This window comes from Vulpes lagopus, chromosome 23 (assembly GCF_018345385.1).
Source record: "Vulpes lagopus strain Blue_001 chromosome 23, ASM1834538v1, whole genome shotgun sequence".
Classification (NCBI taxonomy): Eukaryota; Metazoa; Chordata; class Mammalia; order Carnivora; family Canidae; genus Vulpes; species Vulpes lagopus.
This window is the reverse complement of record NC_054846.1, coordinates 10,851,569-10,870,137: the sequence shown is the minus strand read 5'-3', so window position 1 is coordinate 10,870,137 and position 18,569 is coordinate 10,851,569. Positions and strand designations below refer to the sequence as shown.

The 18,569-nt window shown below is 37.0% G+C and overlaps 1 protein-coding gene across 1 annotated transcript in view; it reads right to left on the bottom strand.

Annotated features, from left to right (window-relative positions):
• Window positions 1-12,546, bottom strand: part of ASIC5 (acid sensing ion channel subunit family member 5) — a 31,077-nt gene extending 18,531 nt beyond the window's left edge. Inside the window, exons 1-2 of the mRNA XM_041739136.1 lie at window positions 12,495-12,546; window positions 9,420-9,726 (exon numbers count right to left, since the gene is read on the bottom strand). Of these exons, the coding sequence (XP_041595070.1) occupies window positions 9,420-9,726; window positions 12,495-12,534 (347 nt within the window). The 5' untranslated portion in view covers window positions 12,535-12,546. The remainder of the gene's footprint in view (window positions 1-9,419; window positions 9,727-12,494) is intronic.
• Between the last annotated feature and the right edge of the window lie 6,023 nt (window positions 12,547-18,569).

Here is an 18,569-nt window from a genome sequence, read left to right as displayed (position 1 = left end):
CTTGTTGATATGGGCCAACAGCCAGGACTGTAGCTCCTCCTGCCTCCTTCAGCTTCTTCAAATCCTGGGTCAAATGGGAGTGCAACCTGGAGAAGGTGTCAGCTCATCCTGCAGGACCCCTGCACCCCCGAGATCAGGGGTAGTGAAAAAGAGAGACGTACCCTTCTAGTTGGTATTTCTTCCCTTTGCTTCAGATCAGTGTTCCTTTCTGACTGTTGATCTTGCTGACTTCAAGCCCAGCACCAGAAACGGAGGCAAGAGACTCAAAAAGACAGCTTACCCAGCCCTTACATGCAGCGGGCTTAATCCTTATAAAAAAGTCCTTTCTCTGTGTCACTCACAGTGCTTCTTTTTCTCCAATCAAGCCCTGATTGTTGTAGGCATTTCATGGTATGACTTGGCAAATTTCTTCATCTCACTGTGACTCAGCTTCCTCCCTTGCAAAATCATGGTGTGTTAAAAAAAAAAAAACTTACCTCAAAATGTTATTTTGTGGATTAAGTTATTTTTCCTAAAACATTTAGAAGAGTTCTTGGAATTTAGTGAGAGTTAGGTTAATATTCATGAAAATAGTGCCTCCTTTATTATCAAAGTATTTTCCTGGCAATTAAAGCAGAAGGAATCTACTTGCCCTAACTACAGTAAGTACTTTCTTCACTTTCTATTATCTTTTATATAATTTTGCTTTCTCATACAAGCCACATTAAACCCTTTCTCAGTCAAGGTAGAGTGCCCTACATGGAAAATAAAAAACAAACCCAAACCAATATCATACATTCCTTTAGAGGTTTTCATGGTCAGGTCCTAATACAATATCTTACATAGCCAGCTTTGAACCTAGATGGCCTTAAGGTTCTAGAATCCTACACATATCCTCCTTTGACTTGCCCTTTTCTTAGAGAAAAGGAAATTCATGGTGGTATTACACTTAACAGGAGTATATCCAACAACCTTGCTTTTCTTGGTCAAAATTTGGGGAGTTAACAGTCCACATCTGCAAGTGATTTGGGGGAGGATCACGGTGTTAGGCCTAACTGAACTCCCTACAGCTCTCTGTCTCTGTGAGTGATAACATACAAGGGACCTGCTCCCAAGCCCTGCAACTTTGGAGTTTCTATCCAGGCTGAGATCCAATGTTCACTGGATTCTTTTCAAAAGTGCCTGTGGAAAGAAATGAAGGAATTCTCCCACATGAAAGAGGTATAAATACAATAGCTAAAAAGGGTAAAAGGGAGGGCATTTTAAAATATTCTCAAAAAAGGTTTTTTAATTATAATAATAATAATAGTTGAGACCATGAAGGTGAGTTAGGCAGATGAGCTAAACTTAATGAATAAGGTCTAACAATATTTGGAACAAAGGAAGTAAAAAAATTTGTGAGACGTATTGTTCATCATAAAACCAAAGTGTCTTGCTCTGAGTGTATTTTTGGCTTTAATTCAAATTTATAAATCTTCCCAAGTCTATTCTTTCAGAAATCTTGCATAGTTAGAGTTTGCTTTACTCTTTTATTTAACATGCACTGGTAAGAGGCTGGCAAAAGAAAACAGGAATAAAAATCCATTGATTTGTTTAAACAAGTTAATATGATAGCTGGTTAATGAATCTGTCCTTGCATGTACTAATGCCTCTAACTACACATCCCCAGGTTTTGTGACCCAAATGCACACATTTCATCTGATGTCCAAGTTGATGCCTGACTCAGGCCCTCATTGAATCCCACCAAGACAGATTTAAGTCTACCATGTATTAAAAAGAAATGTATATTTTGCAGATCTTTTTATGGGAAGGAAAAATAGGTGAGAATATCTTCTGTTTGGATTCTCCTAGGAGCCAATTTTAATATCTCATAGTTCTCTACTAAAATAAAATCTTTGACAGGTGTTCATTTTATACTTGTGTAAGAGTCATGATTTTATCTTTTAGTTAAAATCCCTTATTTGGGACGCCTGGTTGGCTCAGTGGTTAAGCACCTGCCTTTGGCTCAGGGCGTGATGCCAAGGTTTCGGGATCGAGTCCTGCATCAGACTCCCTAAAGAGAGCCTGCTTCTCCCTCTGCCTCTCTCTCTGTCTCTCTGCGTCTCTCATGAATAAATAAATGGAATCTTAAAAAAACAAAAAACAAAAAAAAATAAAATCTCTTACCTCATATTGTTTTTGCATTTAAATAGTAGATTTGGAATAAACAAAAAAGCACAGTGACTACTGTGATGATAAAGGAACGGAACTCGAGTTACTCATTCTAATACAATTGCTCAAATAGTATCCATATTCACTACATCCAGTCATTATCTCTGTTTCTATTTTTTATTTATTTTATTCCTGCATTTAGTAGAAGGAAACAAATTTCAGAAGTTTTTACCAAATATAATATAAGGGAAATCTGTGATTAATTTTATGAAGATAGTTTAGTGAGAATGTTTGACACAGGAACATCTGAGAGTCTCTAGAATGGATCCCACAGGAACAAAACCATAAGCAGTACTGCAATTCCTGGAATTTATCATGAAGTGTAATTTTTATAAATCTCTGCCAAGTGTATCCTGATGAGTTTGTCTTCTTTGTATAATCATTGCCTAGTGTAAAAGAAATTTTCAAAACTAAAATTAATAAGTATTTTTCAATCAACTGTGAATCATACTGTATCTACAAATCTAGCTCTATTGAACATGAATATATAAAGAAGGTTAATTTTGATGAAACCATTGACAAATTTGCAAAAGGCTGAAAAACTGGAAGCTACAATGCTATTATTATTCATAACTGCAATGGATGCAAAATACAAATCTTTTCTTTTTTCTTTTTTTTTCAAACCTTTTCTTTTTATTTCAAAAATACATTAATGTTAAAAATTATCAATGCATTGCTCCCCCCCATTTTTGTGTTATATTTGCCTAATTAAAAACATTTTTAGAACAAATACAAATAGGCTATTGTTGCCATATATTTAATTTCATAATTGTAACTGAAAATATGATTTTTTGTATAAAGGAGGGGAATGGTGCAAAAATTATGTACTCTAGGCTGTCATATATACTGCATAAGTCCCATGATTAAAAATAAACCCTTTCTAATAATTTGAGACCCTTTGGCAAAATTTCTTGACCGCAGGTATCCATTCCTGCTGATAAGGTAGTTTAGCAAGACTACAGACAGTAGGATCCAACAGCAGACATCTTTTGCAGAGGTCTGGAAAATTGCAATGGTAAGCCTTATTTTCTCTTATGTAAATCAGAGGCGATGAGTTTAGCTTAGCTTGGTCTTCAAACTATGTGCACGGACCTGAAGGTACTCATGAACAGTCAATTTTAAGGGAATAAATTTCCAGATCTTCAACTTCTACCTGAAGTTTAAAAACAGCCTGCATTCACCATGGTTCTTCTCTCATTTATGAAAGACTTCTTGCCTGTCACCCATCACAAATCATAGCATATAATGCATACCGGTGTGTGACAAACTCAGGGCTGCTGATAGACCCATTCACACAATTAAATTGTATCTTGCTTCAGAAAAGACTCTAAGAATTAATTTATCAAGGCTCCTTAAATTTTGTCTTGCTTTATCATGCACATATTTCTGATTAAGGTGAAGGTTGGCGTTAGACACAAGGTGCTTGAGCCCTTGCTGGGATCTTGTGAGTTGAGGAAAGCTGTAGTAGTACAAAGCAGTATGATTTGTTATTTTAAATGTAACTAAGTTATTCTGTGTGACTTCTAGATTATTGGGAAAATCAAGTAAAGTCCACAGATAACTATTTATGTGATTTATATCAATGTGGTTTATGCAATAAAATTCTTAAAACTTCATGGAATCAATTAAAATATTTATTCTTATCATCAATGATTCTTCTCCTACTCTGTCTCATAAAATTTACATTTTTAATCTCCTAAAATAAGAAATAAACTTATTTACAGTTATGGTTTAAAATTAAATATCAATTTAAAATATGTAAGAAGAATGGTTTTTCAAGTTTCCATTATGTGGCCCAAGAACCAAAACATTTGAAGACCAGTGGCTTTGAGAACCAAACAGTAGACAGCTTCAGTTTTTTCCTGACCTGCTAATAATCTGGTGGACTATATTGGGTTAGATGCCCATGTACTGGGATTCAAATTATATACCTATAAAATTAGACTTTGGGAGATGAAAATTCTGTAACCTCTACAGTACAGATGACACCTAAGTTCTTTGTCACATAAGAAAGAATAATTCCCTTACAATTAAAAATTTCCTTTAAAATCTTTTTTTTTAATTTTTATTTATTTATGATAGTCACACAGAGAGAGAGAGAGAGAGGCAGAGACACAGGCAGAGGGAGAAGCAGGCTCCATGCAGGGAACCCGACATGGGACTCAATCCCAGAAATCCAGGATCATGCCCTGAGCCAAAGGCAGACGCTCAACCACTGAGCCACCCAGGCTTCCCAAGATTTTTCCTTATTTCTAAATTAGGTGCCCTCAAATTTTTCTGGCAGTGTGGTTTCAGTAGCATCCCATAATTTTTTTTTTAAGATTTTATTTATTTGGGATCCCTGGGTGGCGCAGTGGTTTGGCGCCTGCGTTTGGCCCAGGGCGCGATCCTGGAGACCCGGGATCGAATCCCACGTCAGGCTCCCTGCATGGAGCCTGCTTCTCCCTCTGCCTGTGTCTCTGCCTCTCTCTCTCTCTCTCTGTGTGTGACTATCATAAATAAATTTTAAAAAATTTAAAAATTAAAAAAAAGATTTTATTTATTTATTTGAGGAGAGAGAGAAAGAGAGACAGCACAAACAGGGGGAGGAGTAGAGGGAGAGGGACAAGTAGAGTCTATATTGAGCTTGGGGTCTGACATGGGGCTCCATCCCATGACCCCGATTCATGACCTGAGCTGAAATCAAGAGTCAGATCCTCAACTGACTGAGCCATCCAGGAGCCCCAGAATCTCATGAGTTTTTCTATGTTGTATCCTTATTTTTCATTTATCTCAGAGTATTATCTAATATCATCTCATTTCTTTTTTGACTTATCAGCTATTTAGGTGTGTGGTGTTTAATATCCATATATTTGTGACTATCCTGAATTTCTTTCTATTAATGACTTCTAATTTCATTCTATTGTTGATGGACATACTCTGAATGATTTCAAATCTTTTTAATTCATTGAAGCTTATTTTATGGCCTCGCATATGACCTAGCCTAGAAAATGTTTCATGTGCACTTAAGAGTATGGATTCTGCTGCTACGGCATAGAATAGTCTACAGATGTCTTTTAGGTCTAGTTTCTGGTTTATATGGCTGTTCAAGTCTGCTCAGGCTTCTGTTTTCTTGTTGAGCCTCTGCTCAGTTGTTCTACTGATTACTGAAAGTAGGGTACTGAAGCATGCAACTATATATGCTGAATCATATCTTCCTGATAGATCACCCCTTTTATCAGTATAAACTGACCTCTTTATCTCCAGTAACATACTGTGTTTTAAATTCAATAATGAGAACAATGAATGGGAGTCCCTGTAGCTCCACAGTCTCACCAAGATTTGAGGTCTGTTTTAGATTTTAGCCATTGTAATACGTGTGTGTTGTGGTATCTCATTGTTACATTAATTTACATTTTCTCTGATGACATATAATGTGGAGCATCTTTTTATGTGCCCCATTGCCACCTGTACATTTCTTTTTGCTGAGGTGTTTGTTGATGTTTGGACTCATTTTTAAATCAAGTTGTTTTCTTATTTTTAACAGTTCTCTATGTTTGGCTAACTGTCCTTTATCAGATATGTCTTTTGCAAATAGTTCTTTCATTTTGTGGCTTGTCTTTTCCCTATCTTAATCTCCATTGTTTTTATTTATTTATTTTTAAAGATTTTATTTATTTATTTATTCATGAGAGACACAGGGAGAGACAGAGAGGCAGAGACACAGGCAGAGGGAGAAGCAGGCCCCATGAGGGGAGCCATGGGACTCGATCCCGGGTCTCCAGAATCATGCCCCGGGCTGAAGGCGGCGCTAAACCGCTGAGCCACCCGGGCTGCCCTCCATTGTTTTTAATAATACTGTGAGGCATAGATTTCTCCACAGTTTAATCTAATTGAATTCATGCCCCTTTAAAGGAGTAAATTTTGAGGCCAGTCTTTGAGAGTTCTTCTGACCCTGGGAGAATTCTTCTTGTATATCTCTTTTCTGTATTCTTTTTTTTTTTTTAAGACTATTTATTCACTTTAGAGATAGATGGAGAGAGAGAGTGAGAGAAAGCATGAGCAAAGGGAGGAGCAGAGGAATAGGGGCAAGCAGATTCCCACATGGGGCTCTATCCCAGGACCCTGAGGTCATGACCTGAGCCGCAACCCGAGTCAGATGCTTAACTGACTGAGCCACCCAGGTGCCCCTCTTGTTTTTTATTCTTACTGAAAAACTAGCTGGCCTACAATTTAGCTTGTTGGTCTCATGAACCTGCTAACCTCCACTTAATCGTTTACCACCAAAATCTATTCTGTTTTGAGGGCATCCTTAGGCTTGAGCCATATACTCTGTTAAAGGAAAAGCTGAATTTCACCACACTCTGTTACAAGAAGAGTTCCATTAGGGAGAACGTCAGAGTTCTTTGTTCTTATGGCCTGCCCCTCCCAAGGGCAAAATATTTACCAGCAGCATTCTGGACAGGACAGTGGTTTTAGTCTTCTGACCATGCATGCCTCTCTCTCAGTGTGGAAGCTCCACCCTGAGGTGAAGGTAATTAAGCATTACAGCCCGCCATGCCTGGGGTAGAGCTTCCACCCTGTAAGAGGGGGTGACATAGAGGAAGCGAACCCATCTCTTACCTGTTCTAGTCTGGAATTTAGCCTTTGCAATATGAGGTTGAATTGGATGGAACGTCGGCTGCCTGCATTTCCTGGGCATAATGTAGCCCTTTACTGGAAAGGGGGAGGGGAAAGAGCCCTTCTTTTTGGTCAAACCTACCTAGAATGTAGCTTCTATCATGCTAAGACAGAAAGAGAGAAGAACTAAGTGGTTTGTGAAGAAAGTTCTACACTGTTCTTATTGGGATTTAGTGGATTTTTTTTTTTTTTTTTTTTTAGTGTTTCTTCATTTGCTATATTCTCTGAGGACAATTTCCCAATATTTTATTGGTTGCTTTAGAAAAATATATTTAGGTACATTTTATTATATTTTAGGTATTGTAGTAGATACAATGATTTTCTCTTTTTTTCTACCAGTTTTTTAAAAATTTGATTTTATGTGATAAGAACACTTAACATGAGATCTACTCTCCAAACAAATCTAAGTGTACAATACAGAATTGTTGACCGCAGGAACAAGACAAAATGGTGTATATATTATCTCATCTAACGTAACAGCAACCATGTTATAATATTATGACATTATAATTTATACATACAAGAATTAAAGCTAAAGATTAAATGAGTTGTCCATGATCAAGTAGTGGATCAGTGGTAGATCTTAAGGAAATCACCCTCGCCACCTCCCAGATAAACCCTACATGTGATCTTTCAGGCTCATCCATGGGCAAATACGGAGTTTGTCCCCAGTACAATGATGATCTCTTTGAGATCTTGTTTTAAATTCTTTTGGATACACACTTAGAAGTGAAATTGATGGATTATATGGTAAATCTATTTTTAATTTTTTGAGAAGCCCCTGCACTGTTTTCCATAATGCATGTTCCCTTGAGCATTCCTACCTACAGTGTATGAAAATTTCAATTTCTTCACATCCTCACCAATACTTGCTATCTTTGTTGTTGTTTTAAATTATTTACTTATTATTTTTTTTAATTTATTTTTAATTTTTTAATAATACCCATCCTGACAGGTGTGAAGTGATATATAATTGTGGTGTTCATTTGCATTTCTCTGATGTTTAGTGACATTTAACACTTTTTTCATATACCTGTTGCCATTTGTATGTCTTCTTTGAAGACGTGTCTATTCACATACTTAGTACATTTTTAAATTGAGTTATTTTTGTTTGCTTGTCTGCTATTGAGGTGTAGGAGTTCTTCATATTTTGAAGATTTAACCCTCAATGGTTGCTTTTTTACTAGTTATGGTTGTTTTCTCTGAAGAAATCTGTGAAGTTCCTCAGACTGCCATTTTCAAAATAGTATATACATTTTATTTTAATAACATATCTTCAACCAACCTTTGCTTATATTAGAATGCAGGCCATTTAACATAGGCAATAGTATAGAAAATCTTTGGGGAGTGGGGTTGATTTGCTTTTACTTTTGGGACCTTGATACACACACACCTAGACACATATATAACAGTCACACAAACATGCTATAATATCTAATATGTATGGAACACCTATCCAAGGAAGACCCCAGGAACAAGACAAAATGGTGTATATGTTATCTCATCTAACATAACAGCAACTATGTTTTAATATATATATTACATATATATTATATATATATATATACATTATAATTTATACATGTAAGAATTGAGCTAAGATTAAGCGAGTTGTCCAGGATCAAGTAGTGGATCAGTGGTAGACCTTAAGGAAATCAGCCTCGCCACCCCCCAGATAAATCCTATATGTGATCTTTCAGGCTTATCCATGGGCAAATACAGGGTTTTCCCTGGAAGGCCTCTTGGGGACAGCTGCCCTCCTACAGGAGACATGGGGTAGTTGTTGAATTGCTGTTTTCTGGAGGGACTTGTAGTTAAGGACTTAAAAACAGCAGAGCATTAAACCAAGGGTGAGGCTCTTCTGAGCTCAGAGCCCTCTGTGACTGCATAGGTCACACACCCATGAAGCTGGCCTGCCTCTGTTACATTAAAGGTCTCATCACGGACACATCAGAACATTTCCTGTCTCCAAACTACTCCAAACTACTTCTGCACAGTGGTTCCCTCTTCAGATTCTTCCTCATTCCCACCTGGAAACTGCCTAGTTATCCTTGATACTTTGACTCCTGTGACACCAGATATAGACTGTCACCTGTCCCCTGTGCTAGCATATCCCGTGCGCATACTTTATTGTACTGCACAAGTGCCATACATATTGCATTGTGGTTGCTTATATTTCTTTCATTTTTGCTAATTAACACACTCTAAACACAAGGATCAGGACTTTTACATTTACCGAAGCACAGGATTTGGTGTGATGTCTAGTAAGCAATTGGGGAAAGAGAAAGAAAGAAAGAAAGAAAGAAAGAAAGAAAGAAAGAAAGAAAGAAAGAAAGAAAGGAAGAAAGGAAGAAAGGAAGAAAGAAAGAGAAAGAAAAAAAGAAAGAAAGAAAATTAAAGAAGAAATCAAATAAGCTTCTTCGCCCTCCTAAATTTAGGTTTTTAGGTATAATTTAAGAACTTTATGGTTTCATATACATTCAATATCATAGAGTGAAACTATCTCAGTGATATAAAGTCATGCTAGCAAAGTTATAGAGACTTATGACTACTGAAAGAGGAATTTTTACCTGTTTAAATTACAAAATGTCACAGCCGGGAACTCGATCTTTTCCACGTACTGAACCTCTATAGATGTTGTGGTGGGCCATGTGAAGTAGTTGACCAAGCGACTGTAGATCTGCCACACGACGAGTGAGACTGAGCCCAAGACTATCACCGACCAGATCAGCTTGCGAATTTTGCTCTGGTTGTGAACAATATTGTGGACCCCGTGAAAGGAAGTAGAGATGGCAAAGTCATGGTCAAACTTCTTCCGTTCAGTGGGAGATGGCAGCGGTTTCTTTGAAAGGCATAGCTTTATCTTTTCCAAGAGTCCTTAAGTTTTAACAAAATAATTAAACAAACAAAAGTAATGCTATCTGTGAGAAATATAACTCAAAGAAGTTCAAGCAGGTTACCCTTTTTATGCATAATACATAGATATTCAAAATCCATCTTGGTTAAATGATTTCTTTGGGAATCAAGAGGTAGAAGTAGAAGTGTTGATGGCATGGGTCTGAAAGAATGGGTGGCTTGCAATTCATAATCTTCAAAAAAAAATGGCTCTTACTTTTGAAATACAGTTTCTCGGGGCACCTGAGTGGCTAGTTGGTTAAGTGCCTGCCTTCAGCTCAGGTCAAGATCCCAAGGTCTTGGGATTGGGTGGGGCTTCCTCTGCAGCAGGGAGTTTGATTCTCTTCCTCTCTCTACCCTCCCTCATCCACACGCATGCGTGCTCTCTCTTTCTCAAATAAATAAAGTCTTAAAAATTAAGTAATTAATCAATTAATTTAATTAAATTTCTCACTGAAGAATCACAGAGTCCCTTAGATGTCATGAGCAAAATCAGGCTGATTCTTCTGAGGGTCGTAAGTGGGAGTAAAAAGCAATCTTGTCTTCAATTAATTTTAGTCCTACAGTAATGTATTGTGGGACTGAACTTCTGGAGTTTCGCTGGCTTTGAAACACAATTATTTTACTTCAATTGGTTAATCTAGTCTGGAATATTTAAAGTTGCACCATCAGGTGAGGAGTCTATCGTCAACCTCTTTAGACAGTGAATTAATTCTTTCAATACTACCAGTGATCATTCAACTCTTGTTTATTTGTATTGATTGATAAGGACTGGTAAAAGGTGGCCCTATTTTTTTTTTTTCTGGCAGTATAGACATATTCCAAATTTTCTGTTGTTTTAATTCATTTTTATCTTTCTGTAGAAGACATGGAGAGTTTCTCTGCTGAAGGAAGGCTGCAAACATCTCAGAGGATGAGACAGTCTTTGAAATGGAATATCAGCCTCCTGATTCTAGGCCTTGCCTCTTATAACCTGTGCTATTGTTCAGACACTGTGCCAAGTTTCTCTATCTTTCTAATACTTAGTTCCTCTTCTCTGTGGGAGAACAGTCTTTTGCCTCAAGAGTTTGTTGGGAGTTTTAAATAAGATAATACCTGGGATGGCTTGGCATGTCTTATGAACCATAATAAGTCCTCAGTTTGTCTTAGCTATTTTTGTTATTCTGCTAATTTACTAGTGACGTGGCAAATGGTTAGAATATTTTTTAACATTGTCTACAATTTTAATTTAAGAAACTAGTTCTTAATGGCCTCAAAATGCTCAGAATTGGGATTCCTGGATGGCTCAGCAGTCTGGCACCTGCCTTCGGCCCGGGGTGTGGTCCTGGAGTCCCAGGATCGAGTCCCGCATTGGGCTCCCGGCATGGAGCCTGCTCCTCTCTCTCTCTCTCTCTCTCTCTCTCTTTCTGTGTCTCTCATGAATAAATAAATAAATAAAATCTTAAAAAAAATGTTTCATAATTTAAAAAATTGTCTTTTATATTTTTTGCTTCAATTCAAGACGTATTATTTCTGTCAGCTGATCAGCATTAATTTATTTCTAAAAGGTTTCAAGTGTGGCTTATCATTAAATCATGATTTAATACTTCATAGGTCCCAACCAATTAGCTGAGCTTCCATTATGATATATAAAAGGTACCTATAAACATTTTCTAAGATACCCCATTTCATTTGCAAAGCACAGATTATATTATGATTATTTTATAGACTATCCACTAAACAGGAAATTTTGTATTAATCTGATTAGCTTGAGTTTAGACAAAACTTTTACAATAGTCCCACATACTGTTGTTTTTAATACAAAATTAGGTAATGTTTATGTAAAGTAACTGGCACAGTCCCAGGGCAAAAAAATATATAAGAAAAGTTTATTGTTATTAATATTTCCTAGCAAAATAAATTTAGCAACATTCTTTCGTGTATTACTTAGCTATTAGTTACAAACACAAAAAATTGACTCTTACAGAAGGACAACTCTGTTTCTGGGCGTTGGCACCCCTCCTAGTAGAGGGCTCAATGCTGTTAGAAGGGGAAGAGTAATCTAGGAATCAGTAACTGGCAAACCAAAAGTATTGCCGCTTGCAAGTATTACCTTGAAAAATAAGTTTCAGGCTTATTTGTTGAAAATCAGCTTGTTTAATACTACTCCTTGACAATTGCTTTGGTGTTACTGGAATATTCTTAATCATTTGCTAAGGTTTTAAAAGAGTTTCATAAATAATTTATTATTGTACACGAACAGTGAAGAAACAAGGTAAAATGTTACCATGAGGAAGGTTAAAATTGGCTTAATAAATGGCACATGAGCCCGCAAAGCTAGGGAAATGTCTTACTTCCCTGACCGAAGTAAACACTACATAGTTATGGGAAGTGGCCTTTGTATTGAATACTGATCCTCACAGACGCATTTCGAGGAATATCAAACACGTTTTACTGTGTTTTAAAAATAAAGCTTGTAGGCACATGATCAATAGAAACCCAAACCAAACCAAAATAACCCAAAAAACAACAACAAAAAGAGAAACAAAATAAAACCAAAAAATGGATTCTAGCATATAGTAAATATCTTAAAACAATTTTCATTGGTCTCCCTCATACAAATTACTTCTTTCCTATGTAACAAAAACTATGCTACTCATATCCAAGTAATATTGGAAATCAGATTTCCCAAATGAAAAACATAATCCCCCTTCGATTGGCCTGTAGGAATGAACGTAGAAACTGCTCTGAGCAGTTGACTCCTTACCCACCTTTCTCAGCAGATGCTTTTGGTTTCTTAGTCTGCTCCATTCTCAAGTTCAGCATGCAGAGTCCTTGGGGTATATCCGATTTTCATCGATAACCATATTCATTTTGTGGCCTTTATATAAAATACAGCAGTTGAGGTCATAAAACATGGGGGTAATTTAAATGTTTGTGTTGCTATGTTTTGCCTCATAAAGCATGATCAGCAAACCAAAAATGCTGCTAGAAACAGCTATGGGTATTTATGGACTGAGGAGAAGCCATCATAGGGTGAAATGAAAAAATATAATTTGGAAATCGTTTTCTCAGAATTAAAGAGAGAATCCCAACAAATCTGTGATTTTAGAATCACCCCTGAGGAGCCTAGTTGACACTCATGTGATGCGCTTGGAAGAGAGTCTCCTTCACTCTTACATCTACCTCTCTCTTTATCCTGCTCTCAGTCAAAATGCAGTTGAAATGAATTTTGGGGCATACAGATGTCTTCTCCCGGTTGAAGTTACTTTCTTAATAACAAGTGAAGATGTTTTCAACAGAAATAATAATCAATGAAAATGACAGCAAAAAACATAAAACTTCCTCAAGGGGTAATGATTGCGGGAAGCATACAAATTTAATAAAGCACAGAGGTCAATTATTTCTTCTTATTAACATTTTTGAGAAATTATTAGAATTTATTATATTAAATAATAAACTGGGAAATATGCATGACTGTGTATAAATGGCACCACCTCTTGACACAACTGAGGAACTGCATGGCTCGCTACTTCCAGTCTTTTTAGTTACCATAATAGTGTTTTAACCATTAACATGGTCAGATACATTTTACATATATTTCCTTGGAAACTCAGTACTGTAAGTTAAGACTAGTGTTATATGGAAGCAAACTAAGAAATTTCAAGTGATGTAAAATGAAAGTCATGGGATGATGTTCCCAAAAAATGAAAGATATTAGGAAAGAGGGTCAATCTCACGATGTGTGGATTTCTCCATGAAGGGGGTCTTCTTTGGGGATTCCATTACAACCTCAGAGAATTTTTAAATTCAGTAGTTCTTGAGAGGAATGGCAGCTGACTTACCTCTTCACCTTTCCTTCCCTTTCCTGTCTTCCTTGTTTCTTCATCTTACCATTTTTCCACAGAGGCTGGGGAGCCCTCGGATGAACCAGGTAACGGGTTAGAATGCTAAGTTGGCCTAATCACCAGTTATCCACTGTTTGAACTTCTAAGGGCAGAGTCATTAGCCGACACAAGTTGGGAACAGCCTGGTGGGAAGTGGAGCTAGTCCAGAAAGAACAGGCCAGGTGGAGCAAGAGTAATAAAGAGGCAAAAGAGAGGAGTTTCTGGGCAGAGATGGGGGAGGGGGATCAAAAGAAAGACAGTCTTCTAAAGCTGTATGTTATCTTCTTCATGATTTAACCAAGGCTCAGAAACAACTAGCAATTTTCTTAAAGTGTCTTCATGTTTTCATATTTACTTCTTCTTCTTGTTTTCACTTCTGCTTCACTTCCTCTTTCTGGAGCCTACACCTTGGGTTACTTCCCCACAGCATCTTCATCCATCAGAGAGAAAGAAAAATAGAGTGAAACAGAAAGAGAGGAGAGCTGGCAAGATCTCTCAATTTCCTCCCTATTTTTACTTAACAAAAAAGAAAAGAAGAAAAGCATTTTCTTATTTCGTGTTTGCTCAAACTTGTCTGTCTTTTCTGGGACATTTAAAAATGATGAAAGTATTTGCTCCTGCTTGCACTCATCGTCAGTGCATTGATCCTCACCTCTCTTCCGCTTTAAGATGAACTTTTCAAGGCTGCTTTCTTTTCTCCTCTCTTTAGGTTACAAATACTTCACCCTCTCCTCCATTCTATTAACAACTTTTAGTAGACTTAAATTCCATGAGAAATGTCCAATGAGAAAATCTCCCACCCATATGCCCTGTTCTTCCCTGTTTGATTGAAATTAAAGTCAAGTGTCCTTTCCACCATTATCTCCTATTTCTTCTTCTGAACTTTCTTAACTCTCTGGGGGATCTCATTAAAAATACAGAAGCCCCCACTTTCCTTCCTCCTACTTTCTGGGCTTCTTGCAGTTGATTTGCATAACGAGTGCATTTGGTAAAAGACTGATTTCCTGATCCCTTCCAACACCACCCCATTACATGCAACATACAAAGGTGAGTAAGCACATGGCAAACCAAATGCAATGAGGATCTACAGTGTTCTGAATTGTCATAGCACAAGTAGCGTCAACAGCAGAAAGTCACTCATTACTAATAAATGCAAAAGGTGAAATAAAAGAGAATGGTGAGGAGGGGGAAAAAACCTTTCATCTGACCTCAAATTTGAATTCAGAACATAACATTAAGAATTTTATGCAGTGTCTAAAGAAGTATATTAGGACCTAGTACCAATAATATGCCACATGAATGTGTCTTATTCAAGTATTCCCTATTTATTCTATTTTTTAAAATCTCCTATGTTTTTCATAAAAATGTTGATCCTATTGAACTGGCATATATCTAAAAGTCTTTTATTTTATTTTTTAAATAGTTTTTTTTAAAGATTTTTATTTATTTATTAGAGATACAGAGAGAGAGAGAGGCAGAGACACAGACAGAGGGAGAAGCAGGCTCCAGGCAGGGAGCCCAACATGGGACTCGATCCTGGGTCTCCAGGATCCCACCCTGGACCAAAGGTGGTGCTAAACCCCTGAGCCACCCGGGCTGCCCTCTAAAGGTATTTTAAAGGATCATCTTTGGCTACTACTTTTGAATTTGGCTTTGAATTAAAACTCTGTATTTTACATTTTGTTTGGGACAATGCATAACCATTAATAGTGAAGCATTTTTGTTCTTTTTAGACAGATTTGAAAGACTATAGGATCTGCAAAAGAAGAGAAGGTAAAGAATACTTTTTCTTTTATTGGAAATATTTTTTTTTTCTTAATAATTTTGGAAAGAGAAACTAAAGCAAACCCAAAACTTAGCATGTTTTCAATAAATACTTTGAAGATGTCTTGTTTTGGTTTGTAATAATACAAAAAGCAGAAGTGATACTGCTATTTTCTGTTATAGCCTGTGTGTAAGCCTTGTTGGTTAGTGTTTTTGTATTCAGTGCAATATAATCTTTTTTCTAAAACACTAAGTGTTTAGCCACTCTATCATATCTACTCAACACAAATAAATTCATGCATCAAAAATGATAGCAGTTAGTGTAGAAAGGGGCCTTACGATGGACATCACCACATCTCACTTCATTGCCATCTCCCACCCTCACCCATGTAACAGGGGAGGAAGCTAAGACATGAGGTTAGAGACAAGAAGTTCTGCAAAAGGAGGGCTCTTTGCCTGTTTGATTCTCTGGAAGAATGTCTGGCAGATAGGAGGCAGTCAATAAATATTTGCGAATGAATATAAAGTTTCTCCTAGCCTTGTACTTTCCTCATGACACACATTAACAGAAGAAAATTATTGCAATTTTTTCCAACCTTTAATTTTTAAAAGTGCAGACTGGGGTGTGTGGGTGTCTCCATCGGTTAAGGGTCCCACTCTCAGTTTCAGCTCAGGTTGTGATCTTAGAGTGGACAGAAGGACCCCCACGTGGGCCTCATGTTGGCCTTGGTGCTGAGCAGGGAGTCTGCTTGGATTCTCTCTCCCTCTCCTACTGCCTCTTGCATGTGTGCACATGCTCTCTCTCTCAAATAAATAAATAATCTTAAAAAATAATTAAGGTGCAGACTTAAAGTTACAAGAATTGTGCAATGAATATCTAAATATGTTTTACTATAATTCACTAATTATAAACATTTTCCCATATTTGTTTTATCTTCACTTCTAAATGCATCATCCTTTTATCTCTCTCTCTCTCTCTCTCTCTCTCTCTCTCTCTCTCTCTTTTTTAAGAGAGAGCACACACAGGTAGGGGGAGCTGCAGGCAGAGGAAGAGAGAGAGAGGCAGGCTCCCCGCTGATCAAGGAGCCCTATGTGGGGCTCCATCCCAGGACCCTGGGATCATGACCTGAGTCAAAGGCAGATGCTTAGCTGACTGAGCCACCCAGGTTCCCCCCTTCTCTTATCTCTTAAAAAAAAAAAAAAGACAGGACATCCTCCTGAAGAAATATAATATAAAAATCTCAGTCAGGAAGCTTTACTCCAATACAGCACCATTATTCATTATATATTCCACACTCAGAATCTCCAACTTCTTCCCCAAACAGAGAACACTTTATTTATGATGTTTTATTTCCCCAATCCAGAATCTTGTCAAGGATCATGGATTGCATTCTGTTATCCTATTTAGTCACACCATTAATCCAGAATGGTTTCCTAACCTTCTATTTATTTTTGTCTTCTTGTTACATTGATGTTTTTGAAGAATCAATGTCAGATGTTTTGCATAATGCCTTTCAATTCTTGGTTGTATAGTTTCTTCTTCATGATCAAGTTCAAGTCAAATGTTTAAGGTCTCTGGAGTACCAGAAAGATGTGTGTTCTTCACAAAGCATCATATCAAGAAGTACATGATTTCAGTTTCTCCTATTATTGGTGGCAGCATGTTTGATCTCTTGGCTAATGTGCTGTCAGATTTGTTCTTATAAAGGTACTTGTTCCCTTTTGTAATTAGTAAGTAATCCTAGGAGTGATTCTTTGAGATTAAAATATCTCCTTTTCAGCTTTTCATGCAATGAGTTTCAGCATAAGTCAACACATCTTGTTTGAATTCATTATTGCTATGATATTTCCAAAAAAATGATATTTTCTTCTTATCATTATTTCTGTGGGGCTTTTTTGCATTCTTCTGTAAAAAAGAGCATTCTTTTCTGATTTCCCTGCTTATTTTTTTTTTAACCAATGGATTGTTTCATTGTTCTGTACATGAAAATGTAGTCCAATGGTTATTCATCTAAGGGATTCTTTAAATTGGCACCTTTTCTGGAAGGACTAACTAAAATAAAATTAGTATGCTTACTGCTGTCCCATTTTCTATTAAAAGCTAGTAACTCAAATATGTTTTAGGAGAAAAACACGGTCAGTTTGAGGACAAACTTGTGATGCTTTAGACTCAGAATAATCAACTTAAAGCACTAAAATAATTAGCTGTAGAAGAAGGGTTAGGATTCATGGCTCTCAATTATTTGGGTGGTTATGAAAATTGCGGTTAAGGCAATATATAGACATGCTAATTTCTGGTTGTTCCTTTTAAATAAGTCAACAATTTGCTTGTGTTATGTTTATTTTCTGCTTTCCTAGTAAAGGTACTAGAAACCAAATTTCTTGGATCAATACAACCGTGAAGAGCATACGGTGTATTTCTTTATTCTATTTCTTGTTGCCTTAGTGTGTCTAATAAGACGTTAAACTTGTTATCCAAATGGAATTCTTCTGATTTATGTTTCCATGTACTGATTGAATGAAATGTTCATCCCTAGATCTTTAAATATAGGAAACAACTGCTTTATAATTTATATAGGAGTAGTATACACAAGAAAATGTTACATATCTGTGACATTATCATTAACAAACATATCAAATGTACTATGGGTCTATTCCAATTATTCATGTATTTAAGAAGTCCATCCCTAGGGGTATCTGGGTGGCTCAGTCGGTCAAGCAACTGACTTCAGCTCAGGTCGTGATCCCAGGGATCTGGAATAGAGCCCAGCATCTGCTCTCTGCTCAGAGGGGAGAGAGGAGCCTACTTCTCCCTCCCCCTCTGCCAACCATACCCCTCTGCTTGTGCTCTCTCTGTGTCAAATAAATAAACAAAATCTTAAAAAAAAAAAAAAAGCCCCTCCCTCACTGGTATGCTCAGCTTTCTGAAAATGAAAGTCTTTTGAGAATCTGCTAATGAGTTTCTTATTCCATTTCTCTGCCATAGTCTGCTATTGGCTCAGTTTGTGGGAGGTTTCTGTTTGTCACTCAACTGCAGCCACGCCTCTGTTTATACACCTCTGTGGTTTTCTGCACAGTATTGAAAATGTTCCCGTTATTGGTCAATGGAGGGGGAAGGACTCCACTAATGCTTAACTTGTAGGGCTAGGAAGTTGCAAAATTATGTGTCTGTATAGTACATAACCCTGTGGGTCA